Raw genomic sequence first — 15,018 nt, 5'->3', positions numbered from 1 at the left:
GTATAGAATACTCTAATACACAATTAGATTCCAGCTACACAAAAAAAAATCAGTAAAACACATAGTATTCATTGAATTTATCCTCAGGTCTTAAAATAATAAGAACTACCAACTGCTGTTCATTTGAATTATGTCACAGAAACATCACTATCTAACATTATCTTCCAGTTATTTTTCCAATGAAGCAACAAAGGATCAAAATACTCCCATGCTTTTTTATCTGTGTTCTGTACATCAACTGAACAAATAGCACTAAACCTTAATTAAAATTCACAGTAATTTTATGATTTTTCATACAACTGCAGATCATACTGTGTAATATTTTACAGTGGTGTTGGAGATATGCAATGGAAGCAGTAACAGCAATAGCAGCAGCAGAAGAAAATGAGAAGAAACAACAGAACCAAATGTAAAAATATGTCAATATATTACACATACCAGATCAGAACCCTCAGGCTCCTGTTTGATTTGCAGTCGACCATCCATTGCCTCTAAGCGTTGCAGAAGGGTGAAACGTAGAAGGTTGTCATTGCCATTCTTGTCACGAGATTCACGCTCTTCACATGCCATTTGGCTGGTACCACTTATTGGCTCTTTGTATTCAAACATCACAGAATTTGAGATGACAAAACCATCACAGGCTACTTGCAAAGTAACTAATCCTACCTCATGTGCTGCAACACAGAAATAGCAACTATGTTCAATGGAACACACCATTACGCATCAGACACAAAGAGTACTATTTTTAAATGCAATTACAGTTTTAATACTAAATTTAGCTTCTCACCAGGGCAATAACACCGCAGTACTCCACTCTGTACCAGAGTGGTAGGCACAGGGAATGTGTCAAATAGCACAGTATATGGTGATGTAGTTGAGTACCAAGGACCGGTTACAAGCACCTTCACACCTCCCTGTGGAGAAAATGTTTTATTTAGTATGACTGATTATTAATTGCATAGCAAAGGGTACCTCCCATTATACCACATGTTACGGTTTCTTCCAGTTCCATTCAAATATGGATTATGGAAAGCATGACTGCTTAAATGCCTCTCTGTGTATCACAATTAGTCTTATCTTGCTTTCACAGTCCCTACATGAGTGATATGTAGCAGGCTGTAATATTTTCCTACATTCTTCACTTAATACTGCTTTCATGGGATTGTTATTGTGTCTCTTTAACTGACTGCCAGTTCCAACTTTTCAGCATTTCGGTGATGTTCTCCTGTAAGGTAAATATATTTGTTACCATTTTGCTGCCTGTGCTATGTATGTTCAATACACCCTGTTATTCCCAGATGAGAGGAATTTGCTCTGTGTGTGGACACAGAATAACAAAAAACAGTTAATGTATAATCAGAGCACCTTGTGATGAACTGAACTGTTTTATGTGCTTTTGTATTAATAAATCAGGCCAGAGTATGTTCACCATCAACAGCAATCCATAATTTTTGTCTGTTTAGGGCATCCCCCACAAAGTGATTCCGAAGTTCTGTAGGTATATTGTCACATTTCTCCCTCAATGTAATTTATAGATCTCGCAGTGTCCAAAATGGTGGCCTCTTCAGATATGACAAATATGCACGCAATCCCATTTTCATTATGTCTCCAGTGTACAGTATCTCTATAAAATATACACTTCTCAGTGATCAAGAATTCTTGGCCATGAAAATAGTCAGGCTGTACTGTGTAATGTACTGGGTGGTTACAATTAAATTGATGCTGATCCGAGTGCTTCATACGTCAAGGACACTGAATCATTATAGTTATGTTCATTAATCAGTGTGCTTGTGTAGTATGCTGGAAAAAAAAATATAGTTCCACTTTCTGCCACCAGATGGAAATATGCCACTGTAAGCAGTCAGAATGTGGAGTGGGTGCAGGAAAAGGGGATGAACGATCAAACACATGATAATAGTGGTTCTGGCACATTTATTAGGATATGGTCACAAGTTACAACATGCGTTCAGTATGGTCTCCTGACCTGTAATGTGCTGCTTCTTTAACACAGCCTAGTTAACAGTTGCTCACAGTATATCCACTGTAGTCAGAGCACTATGTCATTGTATGCTACCCTTCATATCAGGAAGGGTCTCTATACATCCCAGATAGATAATCTTTCAGATATCCCCACAGCCAGAAGGCACATGGATTTAGGTCGGGGGATCTGGAAGGCTATACATCCTGAAACTGCCTAGAAATGATGTAGTCATTACTGAAAGTTACCCAAAGCATATCTTTCACTTGGCAAGCGACATGTGGCATTGCCCCATCTTGCACAGTATCATTCTTCCAAAGCTGGAATCATGCATTGCACAAGGAGTTCCTCACAACATGCAAGGTGTTATCTCCTCAAAGAAAACCAGACCGAGAATTAAGGAGCTTGTGAAACTACACTACACAGTCACAGAAGCTGAGTGCAGTTGATGTTCCTGCACAACATGTGATGGAGTAGAACTCCACAAGTGACAGTTCTGTGTAGTCATGACAATGTACAGAGTAAAATGTGCTTTGTCCATCTAAGAAACACTCTCTGGTCCCATTCCATCCATTTCCATGTGTGCCAAAAAACAAAGGGCAAAGTCATGGCATTATAGCCTATTTGGGGGCTTCACTTAGTATACATTCTGAATCTTGTAGTGACACGAGTGTAAAATGCACTGCAAAACCTTTTGAACTATTGAACAGGGGAGAGACAATTCCTGTGACATAGCTCAAGCACTGGCTGCAGAATTTGAGGCACGTGCTGCTCAGCTGGCTATAGCTACAGCAACTTCACGAACAACTGCCATGTGGATGGGCCGCCTCCCTCTTCCTACCTCACCACCTATTTCTTCAAATTTCTTGAGCAGATTCTTTAGCCCATTTATTGACATGTGGCTTCTTTGCTATATCCCTGGCTATATCCCTGCAATGCAGTGGTGCTATTGATGCTGTTCTGATTAAACAACTTGACCAGCAGTGCATGATCTTTTTTCTCAATAGCCACAATGGTCTGTACGAAAACTTCAACCTTCTTAAACCTTCACACCAACAGCCACTTCATGAGAGAAATCAACACATGCTGTCAAGTGACAAACAGCATATTCATGTCAAAACAGGAAACATTTCACTCTCTGACTGCTTAAAGTACCATATTTTCACCTGGTAGCTGAAAGCGGAACTATTATTTATTTTTCAATATAGTCCTCAAGCACCCCGACTAATGAATATACCTCAGACGTTTCAGTGTCCTCTGACATATACAGTCTGCACTGCAGCACTCGGAACACCTTCAGTTTAATTACAACCACCTGGTACAAGACAAGCATCTCTTCATTTTCTCAGTGCAATACTTTCATCTGTGACTGACTTGGCTGCAAAAACAGACAATTCTGTGTAATCTCATTGACCAAAATATCTTTCCAGACCAGAATCAAATCCGCTGGCCGCAGTGGCCGAGCGGTTCTACGTGCTTCAGTCCGGAATCGTGTGACTGCTACAGTTGCAGGTTCGAATCCTGCCTCAGGCATGGATGTGTGTGATGTACTTAGGTTAGTTAGGTTTCAGTAGTTCTAAGTTCTAGGGGACTGATGACCTCAGATGTTAAGTCCCATAGTGCTCAGAGACATTTGTACCATTTGAACCAGAATCAAATCCTAAGATAACAGTCACATCTGAATATATTTAGACATAACAAACTGTATATAACTGTTTCCACAAGAGCTATTTTCACAATCATTCATTATTCTGAATTGGAGTCCATTTGGTACAATCTCACTGGCCTTAATTACAGAGTACAATGCACTAGCACAGTCTGTCATGTTGGTGAGAAAGCATCTGGGCACAGAGTCCAACAATGAGCAGCTGCCGCAAAATGATATTGGGGAAAAGGTGAGTTCTGAAGTACTATTAAGACCTGATAAAACTTATGCAAGACTAGAGAATGTTCCCTCTTAACAACTGAGATGTCCACAATGTGCATATACAGCTGTTTTTGAGGTAATTGCAGCTTTCTTATGGTACAGAATCATACATACTGCCATTCATGCTGTACCTTAACCCTTCCTGAAGTCATTAAATTACTTTCCACAATCAAAATCATTTGGATTTGTCATCCCTCCTCCAACAAGAGTATTCACTACATCAACATTATTGCACTAACACTGATTTCTTCAACTTTAATCAGTCTCCTGGGATCACAACCACCAGACTGACAGCTAGGAAAGTCTTCTGGTATGAGAGTTATGACAGTGCAATATAATAGTATCGAAGTGATGGACATGGATATTACATTCCCAGCATAGACAGTCCAGATAATTGTAAATTTTCCTACTGGTATGAGAAAAATCTATGTTGTTGTTGTTGTGGTCTTCAGTCCTGAGACTGGTTTGATGCAGTTCTCCATGCTATTCTATCCTGTGCGAGCATCTTCATTTCCCAGTACCTACTGCAGCCTACATCCTACTGCAGCCTACATCCTTCTGAAAAATGTAGGTAAAGGCATTAAAACTATCATTCAAAGTCACATTCCAAACACTCAATTTAAAAAACACATATTTTAGTTTAGCAGTTGTGAATCTTCCACTTGTGTTTCCAAATGGCCTTAAAACTAACATATGATTTCCCTCATTTATCTATCATGATAACCATTATTATTAGTTATTAATTTGTTACTTTTTATTGATTTGGTACCTTTGTCATCAAAGCCAGTCTCTACTGAAAAATACTCCATTTTTACTGTACAAACCCTTTCCATCCGACCACACCTCTAGTGCTGTTCACCACCCATGCTGTTTGTGTTCCATTCACTCTGAAACTTTTTAATTCATAGAAAGAAGCAAAACATGTTATACATTTAATTCCCCTTTGGTTCAGATTTGACAAACTTTTATGTACACGTTTTTGTCATTCACTTTCTTAGCATATAACTACATAAGGAACACAGAGAAATAATATAGTTTTTACTTGATGCAATATATAATTCTAATTATAAATTCAGAACAAGTGAACTAATAATTTACCTCAGGATATGCCCACTCAGGGGAATAATCAGTAATGTTGACAGTCCCGTCATGAAACTCGATGGTAGGTGAAGGCTGACCTCTATCCTTGTCAGGTTCATGAGAAGCCTGCTGTGACTCAACGGAAGTCACAGTTACCAAGTCCTTGTCATCAACACTGACATCACCACTGTGTACAGTTACCGTCTCATCTGCAGAAACACTTGGTTCCATAATTTCAAGTTCAGGAAAATCACCTAACATATCAAATGCATCCAAATTTACAAAAACATCATCATCCACACCTGTACCCGTTACAGACTGTGTTTCATCTGGTGAAACTACTACATCACAGCACCCATCAATAAAATCCATAGGATTAATTTCTGATACTATCACATCATCGTCATCTGCTTGGTGCTGTCCATGGGATTCATCTACAGTGACACCAGTAGCACAGGGCATGTTAGCCTGTAATGTCCTCTGTATGTCCTCTTGTGACAAATCAAGAGTTTCATTAAAAAACCCAAGGGAAACAGAAGAATCTCCCATCCCTGAGGAATCACCCACTCCATTATTTTTGGTTGAGGACCCTGTCCCTATGACAAGCACAGTATCTGCATTACAGTAGCTAGTGAGTTCTGTTTCTGAGGTAGTAGTGTCCATATGCTTGCTTGGTGTTGGGGGTGCACTGCTAAGCAAGAGCGGAAGCTGCTCTCCTGTTGATCGCTTCTCATGCTGCCGAAGCTGTCTGTGGTAAGCACTATTGTCATATGTTGGAGGAGCATTGCCATTAGTCACATCCATTTTGCTACTGTTGTTGTTGCTCACATCCTGCAGACGACTGCAAGAACTTGTGTCCATTGCTTCCTGTTTAAGAACAACTGTCTTTTCTTTGCTGGAAAATGTCACTGTACCACCTCCACTATTTGAGTTTCCTGTGAACAAAAAAGTTAGGAAATATAAAAAATAAAGACTCATTAACTCGTAAAATATTTCTAATATTAAGTTCTTGTATACAGCCAGATAGCCATCAATGTGAAGGCAGGTTCAGCATTATAGAGTCCAGGCATTTTCCTATTTGTGATGGTAAGCCTACCCAGTCAATTATTAGCAAGCTCTACAAAGTAGTGTGGATTTCCACTGGCAGACAGCTGCAAATATCAAAACTGTTATGAACATAACAACAATAAGGAAAGAATAGATTGCTACTCACCACTGAGAGGAGGCACTGAGCCTCAGACAGGTACAATGAAAGGAATGATAGAAGCATTCAGCTTTCTCACAAAGTCCTTCATCAGAAGTAGAAAACACACACATTCACACAAGCACAACTTACGCACACATGGTTACTATCAATCCTGGGCACAAAGGTCTGACTGTGACTGCATCTGAGGTAAGTAGAAGTCTAGCTGGTGTGTGTGTGTGGGGGGGGGTTACAAAAGAGGGGCTAGGAGGGGGGATGTCATGGTAGTGGTGGGGGTGGGGAAGATGCTAAAACTGCCTGTGGGGACGTGCAAGGACACAGTGGGGACTGGATGCAGCATCGGGAGGCTGTGTGTGTGTGTGTGTGTGTGTGTGTGTGTGTGTGTGTGTGTGTTTGGAGGGAGGGGGGGGATGGGGGCAGGTGTAATGACAAAAATAGGAAAAGGGACAGGAGAGGAGTAAAGAAGGGGAAAGGATTATGTAGGTGCATTGGTGAGCTAGAAAGCATGTGTAGCACAGATGTGATATCTGTAACATACTCCCTCCCTCTAACACTTACTCCAGTCCTTTCACGGGTATCTTCTACCCCATCAAAGGCAGGACTAGCTGTGAAAGCATCCATGTGATCTACCAACTTGGCTGCAACCACTGTGCCACATTCTACGTGGGCACCACAATTAACAAGCTGTCTGTTTACGTGAATGGTCACTGCAAAACTGTGGTCAAGGGACAACTGGACCACCCTCTTGCTGAGCATGCTGCCCAACATAACGTGCTTCACTGTCTGTGCCATCTGGACTCTTACCACAAACATCAGCTTTTCTGAACTGCACATATGGGAAAACACAGTCCCTACATCTTCTCTATCCCCCGCCCCCCGACCCACAGCCTCAGGATTCAGCATATGTCCCAACTTGCTCTGACAGGCAGCAATAGCATCTTCCCCCTCCCCCCACCCCCACCTCTACTTTGCTAACCTCCCCCTCCTGGCTCCATGCAGCTTCCTTACCCAACTACCCACTCCACCTAGATTGCTGCTCACCTCAGATATAGTCACAGTCAGGCCTTAGTGCCTGAAAACAACAGTAGCCATGTATGTGTGAGTTTTCTACTTCTGATGAAGGACTTTGTCTCGAAATTGATTATTCTAGCATTTATTTCATTGTGCCTGTCTGCAGCTGAATGCCTCCTCTATGTGCTGAGGTGCAATCTATTCTTTCCATATTGTTGTCATTCCATCCCGGACTAGTTACTGTTATTCACATAAGTAGATAAAAGGATATTCATATTGCTGCACTGTTGACTTAGAGATAAAGAAATGAGATAAATAAAGAGAGCAAAAATTAAGCAGTGACCTTCATAAGGAGTCCAAATAAAAATTAGGTTTCAGAAATGTACATACTAATAAATGTTTCCAATCCTGACAGTGACTGTTACTTCACAGAATTATTATGAGCCCAGTCAGACCTAAGCTTTGGCACACACTGAACGTTTGCTTGCATTTTTTTGTCTATGTAAAGTTAGGAAATCTTTTCAACAATGTACAATGTCATCAGATTTGTGAATATGAAATATATTTATCCTGATGAAATATATCAGATTTGAAAAAAGAAGAAAGAAAGAAAAAAAGAAAAGAAATTGTGACCTTGATAATTATACTGAACACTTACTTTATAGTCATCTGATGAAGTTTTAACATGTTTTGGTATACTCTGAGACTTTTTAACTTGTGGGGAAAAATGTAACAAAGAATTTCAATTGAGTTTTGCTTTAAAAAATACAACCAAGCACAATAGTACATTGTAGATGCTGAATGTTGTTTTATTCATACAAAAGACATCTCAACAAACTTAAAAGTGATTTCCTACAGAAATTTGGAGATTACGAAAATGACAAGCACCATGGGTGCCCTGGCACATCGATAAGCAATGATAACATAAGAGGGAAAAGTATCAAAACAATTATTAACAACCACAAAAGATTATATGAGAGGTTGTCGATGAGGCTGGTATATAACTTAGCTCATACAATGAAATTTCTTTTAGAACTTGAGACATAAAATCCATACATATTAAAAAATGGATGTATATGTGTGTGTATGTATGTTGCCCATGTTTCGCTGCTAATAAGTAGGTCAATTATTGTAGTGTAGATGTCACATCTATTCTGAAATTGTTGAATATTGACCAAAAGCTGTGCTGAATGAATACTGTTCAGGGTTACTGAATGACATTTGTGACTGTTCCTTACTGCCAAAACATGGCATAACTGACAATGAAACATCAGTGTACAGGTATGACAAAACAAAGGCCAATTATCTCAATGGAAGCTTTGTGGACAACCAAGACTGAAAATAGCTCAAAGTTAAATTAAATGTATAAGTTCTGCTAGCCATGTTTTTGAACTTCAACAGCTTAGTGTAACATGTCTTCTTACCACTAGTTCACATATCAATACTGAGTGCTAACTGGATGTTACACACCATTAGCATACAACAGTCCATAGCAAATAACCATATTTAAGGCTTAATAATTAACGGCAACTGCACATACCAGTTCACAAGCAGTATCATGAACATTTAGCAAAACCAAAACTGTTATCATGTCACAGCCTTTGTGTCTGTTACACATCATCCTCTGTGGCTTTGTCATTTTTCCAAAGACAAAAACGACAAAGAAGAAGAATATTTATATAATCTGAAGATGTACTGACAGAATTGCTGAAGGAGCTATGTGAAATGCTAAAAATTTTATTCCAGAAGGCTTTCAGAGATGATAGAGAGCATTAACAAAAATGTCTTTTGCAACTTTATCATAGGCTCCATTGAAAACTGTAGTCTAAATGCCACATGAAAAGAACATTGAACGGAAAACCGATTAATACCAATGAACAAATAAAGACTTTTTGAAGAAAGTTAAAATTTTTGATCGAACCATGCACATGTAAACAAAAGCAGTTTGTGGAGAATTACGTTAACAGAGGAGCTACTTGTTATCAGTCATAAAACTATTTATACGTTTCAAAAGAAGATTCCACTAGAAAAATCTTCCAAAGTACTTATATGACATGGAACTGAAAATCTGTGCCAGGACCAGGGCGTGAACCAAGTTTTTCTATTTTCAATGAGTGGTAAATTCAGAATTTAAATCAAAAGAAAAAAATATAAAATTTTAATTCTGAAGCATGTGAGGACAGCGAAAAGGTTTAACTAAATTTATTACACTAAATTCATTAAGGGCTAAAAAATAAAATGAATGGAATTTTAAGTTTAAATAAAAAATGAATTCAAGATACATTTGGAAATTGCATATTGAAAAGATGTACAAACCAAACCTGGCATATCAGAAAAACATAACTAATGTCTTCTGCAACTTTATCATAGCCTCGACTGAAAACTGTATGTAGCGTGTCTGGCATCAGTGGCCAGAGACAGTGGTCATTTTGTGTGTTTGTCTACTTTAGAAGGCCTTTTGGCTCAAAAATCACTTGTTTAGTAGTCTTTCAGTTATGCCTGTCTGCGAATCAACATCTCCACTATAAGGTGAGTAGCAATTTATTCATTTCATAATATTGTCAGTCATCTTAAAAAGTAATATGTGTCAAGAGATTAAATGCTACTAAATACAGAGATACAGTTGGTAGCCAAATATCAAGCAAAATTATGAGTAGCAAATCTATTAGAACAACAAAAGTATTAAAAAAAGAGAAAGAAAGAACTTTTAGCTGAATGGGCTACAGTCATCTTGACAGGTTACACACAGACGTCGGAATAGAAAATATGAAAACTTCATGAGAAATGCTTGTTTGAAAATAAATGCAGATGCTAGCCAAGCTTTCTAACAAACTGATAATAGCTACAGATTTCACTGAATAGTTCCACTATAAATATAACACAAAAGCACATAAATTTATTTTATTTTCCTGACAGTTCTTCAATTACCAGTGGTTGACGAGCTGTTAAGTATGAGTAGGCTACCGGCAGAACATCCCTGTATCTGGGATAAACTGAGCACAAGCGGTGGTGCTGTTGAATTCTGCTGGACATTAGAGGCAGACGAACGATGTACTCGCTGCTGAGTTTGACTGCCTAGAGCAGGACTGCCATTTGTAGAACCGGAGCCTGTAGATAGCAGTAGGCTTCCTGTGCCAGTTGTTGATGACACCTAAGTGAAGAAAGATAAAACTGTATTAAATACATAATAAGGTGCATTATTCCAGAAAATTAAATCCTATAAGCAGTATATTCAGTTAAATACCTCTTGTTTAGAGTGTTGAGAAGCATTTTTTCTTCACTTTTGACTTTTCTACTTCTTACTTTTTAATTGGTATAAGTTGGAAAACTACTTCAAAATTTATAACTGGTAAGCTGTTCTTAATGTGTGTATTCTTTAAAGTCTGTTGTATTGCACACATTATCTTCATCTAGACTGTTAAAGCATGACTGCATTTTTATATCCATCAGTTATGTTTATTTACATAATGTGATGTTGACAATATTTATGGTAGTACAGCAGAGGCTGCTGTGTAACTCTCTCACTGCTAAAGTTGATTTTTAATAACTTTTGAGATAGAACAACTGGCCATAACTTACCTTCATTAAGTGAAACGTGTAGCACTGCTGATAGAAGCAAATAAAAGTGACACACTATCTAGAGTTCACAACAAATAGTTCCTTCCTTGGGTAGGAAAGAAGAATAAATTGTGGAGGTTAAAATGGAAGGATAGGTCAGAAGATGCCACTAGGTTCATTTGTCAATTAACAACTTTATTTCAGATTCTAACATTTTTCTTGGTGGAGCACTTGTAAAGATTAACACCTCTGCACAAAGTAAATGAAAAATACATGTTTCATTTAATTATTCATTTCTCTCATAAATAACAGTGAAACTTTTACATTCCATCTCTTTCTGTGCCTCTTGTAGCACTGGTTTTACATTCCTCTCACTCTCCCCACATCACTTTTGTAAGTTGTAAACACAGAGCATTTATATCCAGACAGTTTATCTGCCGAGACAGTTTCTCAACATGAGAGTTCCAAACAAAAGGGAAATACAAATACAATATAAAAACAGATACATTATTTCCATCACTAAAATTTCTCAATGAAATTGTTAATGTTTCCATTGCTGGCTCCTGAGATTCTCAACTCCTATAGTTCTTGACATTTGAAAAACACTTTTGTATGCTGGGTATAAAACCACTACATTCAAATAATACAGACATTAGTAAAAGAGAATGGCTCATCAAAATAAAGAGCAAAATATTCTTCTAGCAAAGTGCACCAAAGAATAATTGCTCACACAGTTCCAAGGACAAAAGAGAAAAGAGCAAATGAGAAAGATTGGGTAAATAAGTAAATGACAACACTGTAGTAGCTTTCGGGAAATAGTTGGAATATGACGAGAGAAATGACTTGCCAGTTTTCAAATTCATTGTACCAATTTGCACAATGAAAATTCTTTTATTCAGGGTGTAGCTTACATTGTAGCTACCAGGTGCCAATTTCTTGCAACAAGTGGCAGTCAGAAATGATCACAATGTCATCTTGTTCACAAACAGAATAACTGGTACTTTTGTACTACAGTTTTTCTATAGACTGGAGGTTGTGCTTAAGGAAAATAGCTTCTGTCCAAGGAGATGATCGTCATCATGTTGTACTACACTCACTTACTACTAGAATTCCCATTCTGAAAATGTTCCAAGATCAGAGGTCCCATGAGAACATCTGGAGCAACACAAAGACTTGCATCCCACTATCGCACAAGGAGTTGTTATCATATTTCAAGTACCACTCTACCCAGCAGCAGAAACATGAGCACACTGCTGGCTCTTGAAACCGAAGTTCTAGAAAGGACAGTAAATAATTAAATTTTACTTATTGTTTGTACACAGTACAGCAGCAAGAGTATATGACTAAATTTTTTAATGGTTTGGGGGTATAAAGGACGTGATGTTCAGTAGACAGAGTTGTCACTTCTGGAAACAACAATGGCTCTAACCTGGCTGACCATTGAGTCACACTGAGGTTAGATGATAGATAGAAGTATGTCATTCCACACTGCTTCATGTGCCAGTCTCTTGGCAACTCACGTCCAGGTGCGGGTGAGAGATCTGGAGAATGTGCTGGACAGAGCAACAGCTGAACAGTCACTACGTACAGCTGGGGCGACCAATATTTCATCTCGTTGGCCGTACCCTGGCACAAGTGTCATACTGCTCAGCCTTGCTGCACATTTCTCCACCACCGCACCACCCTACCTGAGCACCTGGAGGACAGGGAGAAGGAAACTGTGACCCCGCCAAATTTAAATGGCAAGGCAGATGCACTGCATACAACTTGGTTTATGTTTCACATTCATCAAAAGCATATATCAGAAACATAACAACTTTTCAGCATTGTTTAATTATTTTTGTTCCAATGAAGACATAATGGTATTTCTATCTGGTACAATCTGTCAGCATACTGACAGATGCAGACAGGTTCACAGATTTTCACACTCAAGTTGCCACATAATCGTGATTTTTTTAGTTTCAGAACTGAAGAAATGTCTTTCACACAAATATGTCGATTGAAATATTGAAGCACTTAAGCAACCTCATTGTGAAGATGTGAAAACTTTACATGAGGAAAGCAATGTAGATGGCCTGGACAGTTTTAACATAAAAGGATTTATTATTAAAACGGGAATTACCTCACAGGTCAATGAGTTACATCTGCAAATGCTTTCAACTGAACCAGCAAACAGTCTCAAAACAGCTCAAAAATAGATGTAATATAGACAGTGTCCTCAAAACATTTAGGAAACTATCTTTGTAATTCTTTCGAGGCCACAACAAATTCTACAAACTTCACATCTTCTTTAACAGTAGTGTGCTTCGGGAACTGGGCTGTGTTTGTCAGGATGCACCCCTTCTATAACACATTTTCTTTTAAAATGCATCCCCATCACATCAGAAAGAAATTGTTTCTAGCCCTGCAATGTCTTACTGTATGCAGTGTGCAGTCAAGTCAACTTAAAATTCGAGGTCTAAATCCATACTGGATGTTCTAGTTTTCATTCCTACACTCATTTTTTTCTTCGTAAATTCAACAATAGTGAGTTTTAAATCGAAAAATCATTCCAGGCATTCTCCTTGACTTAAGCATTGTACTCTGAAATAATATAAAAAGCCTCCATATTCATCATTCTGTTTCATCAAAAACTGACAGTGTTGTAATGCATGTGACTTCATAAATTTTACTAATTGTACCACCAATTTCTTCACATGCTGACAAATTTAGCACAACACACTTCTTGATCTTCTGACCAATGAATCACATCTGTCAGTCATTGCAATTGTTTGTTCTTTCAGTGACAACTAAATCTTCAAATTCTTTCTAATGGTATTGTAATATCATTTCATAGAAAATTTGCAGAGCCCATCACTTATGTGACTGTATAACAGATATTGAGAATTCTTATTCCTCTCTTCTGTCATTCCCATTCATTTTTAAAGGCTTGTGATGACAAATCGCTACACTGGCTCTTTTGTGCAAACATCCACTGTATATGTGAACATCCTTCGTACCACAAACAAATAGCGACAGGTAAACAGCACTGACACCATGATTTTTCTGAACTGGAGAGAGTTGTGCTGACCAAAAAATGTCATACTGCAATACCAAAGGAAACATCGCGCAGTACAGAATACTTCTGGGAAAGAATGAGCTAAGCTGAGCCAGGCTGAGCCATGGCTTGCACGTGGCCAACACTCTCTGCCCACATGAAATTTGGCATGCTGTGGCTGGCCCTGATATAGAGGGAGGTGAAGACAGCATGAGCAACACAAAAGTTTGTATTATTTTGCTGAATGACAACACCACAGAAGCCTCAAAGATAGAGCATAGTCACTGACCTTTACAAGTCATAAATGTAATGCCTGCCATTCCAATTATTAGCTATACAAATCAGAGGTGATCGTGTTGTGTACCCAATGACAGCCCATACCATTTAGTCATGTGCTGGGCCCATATGATGATGGCGAATGCAATTCACCAATGTTTCTTCTCCTTGGAGCCTCAGCACAGACATACATCCATTGTCATGCTGTATGCAGAACTGAGACTCATCTGAAAAGACAATGTCATGCCATTCCTACATTCAGTGTTTTTGTTGTGTACTCCGCTGTCTGGGCACCTCCTTCTGCAACAATGGTTGCCTAGACGGCAGTTCGTGGAGCTCCAGACATCATCCCATTGTCCACAGCGATACTTCTCTTGCTGTAAACATGCCCATTTTCTGACTCCACCCTTGCAGTGTGGCTATACGATCCTGCATGCCTGAGGCAACAACACTGATGTCCACTGAGGAAATAGCTGAGTGGTGTCATTGGGCCATGTGCTGGTAGATGTTTTCATCATTTTCATGTTGTACAACACAATCTTCTAAAACCAACAGCAGCAACAACAAAAACAACATTTATATGGAACTTCTAAATAAGAAACCCTGCACATATCCTTTTCTTATACAGTGAGAATCATCCAATACTTGCACTGCAAATATTGTGGGAATGGAAAGTGCGGTTGATGTGTGGTTTTCATAGAATGGATTGGGAGTCATATTGTTACCCAATCAACAGACTGTAATAATACTTAGAAAAATAGACAGCAACCTCACACAAAAAAGTCTACTGGCACCAAATCTGGGGAACAGGCTGGTCAAGGTACAGGTCGTCTGCATCCAATCCAACAATTTGGAAACAATTCGTGAGGACATGCTGTAGTACTTTGTGCACTATGGGCTGGACAGCCATCATGCTGGCACCACATATTCCTCCTAGTCTGCACAGG

At 38.8% G+C, this 15,018-nt stretch overlaps 1 protein-coding gene across 1 annotated transcript in view; it reads right to left on the bottom strand.

Moving 5' to 3' along the window:
* Window positions 1–15,018, bottom strand: part of LOC126251652 (calmodulin-binding transcription activator 1) — a 1,922,036-nt gene that overhangs the window by 233,470 nt on the left and 1,673,548 nt on the right. Inside the window, exons 12-15 of the mRNA XM_049952210.1 lie at window positions 10,129–10,351; window positions 5,004–5,920; window positions 788–914; window positions 439–674 (exon numbers count right to left, since the gene is read on the bottom strand). Of these exons, the coding sequence (XP_049808167.1) occupies window positions 439–674; window positions 788–914; window positions 5,004–5,920; window positions 10,129–10,351 (1,503 nt within the window). The remainder of the gene's footprint in view (window positions 1–438; window positions 675–787; window positions 915–5,003; window positions 5,921–10,128; window positions 10,352–15,018) is intronic.

This window comes from Schistocerca nitens, chromosome 4, assembly GCF_023898315.1.
Source record: "Schistocerca nitens isolate TAMUIC-IGC-003100 chromosome 4, iqSchNite1.1, whole genome shotgun sequence".
NCBI classification, from domain to species: Eukaryota; Metazoa; Arthropoda; class Insecta; order Orthoptera; family Acrididae; genus Schistocerca; species Schistocerca nitens.
Note: the sequence above shows the minus strand (reverse complement) of the source record. Positions and strands in the feature narration are given on the sequence as shown.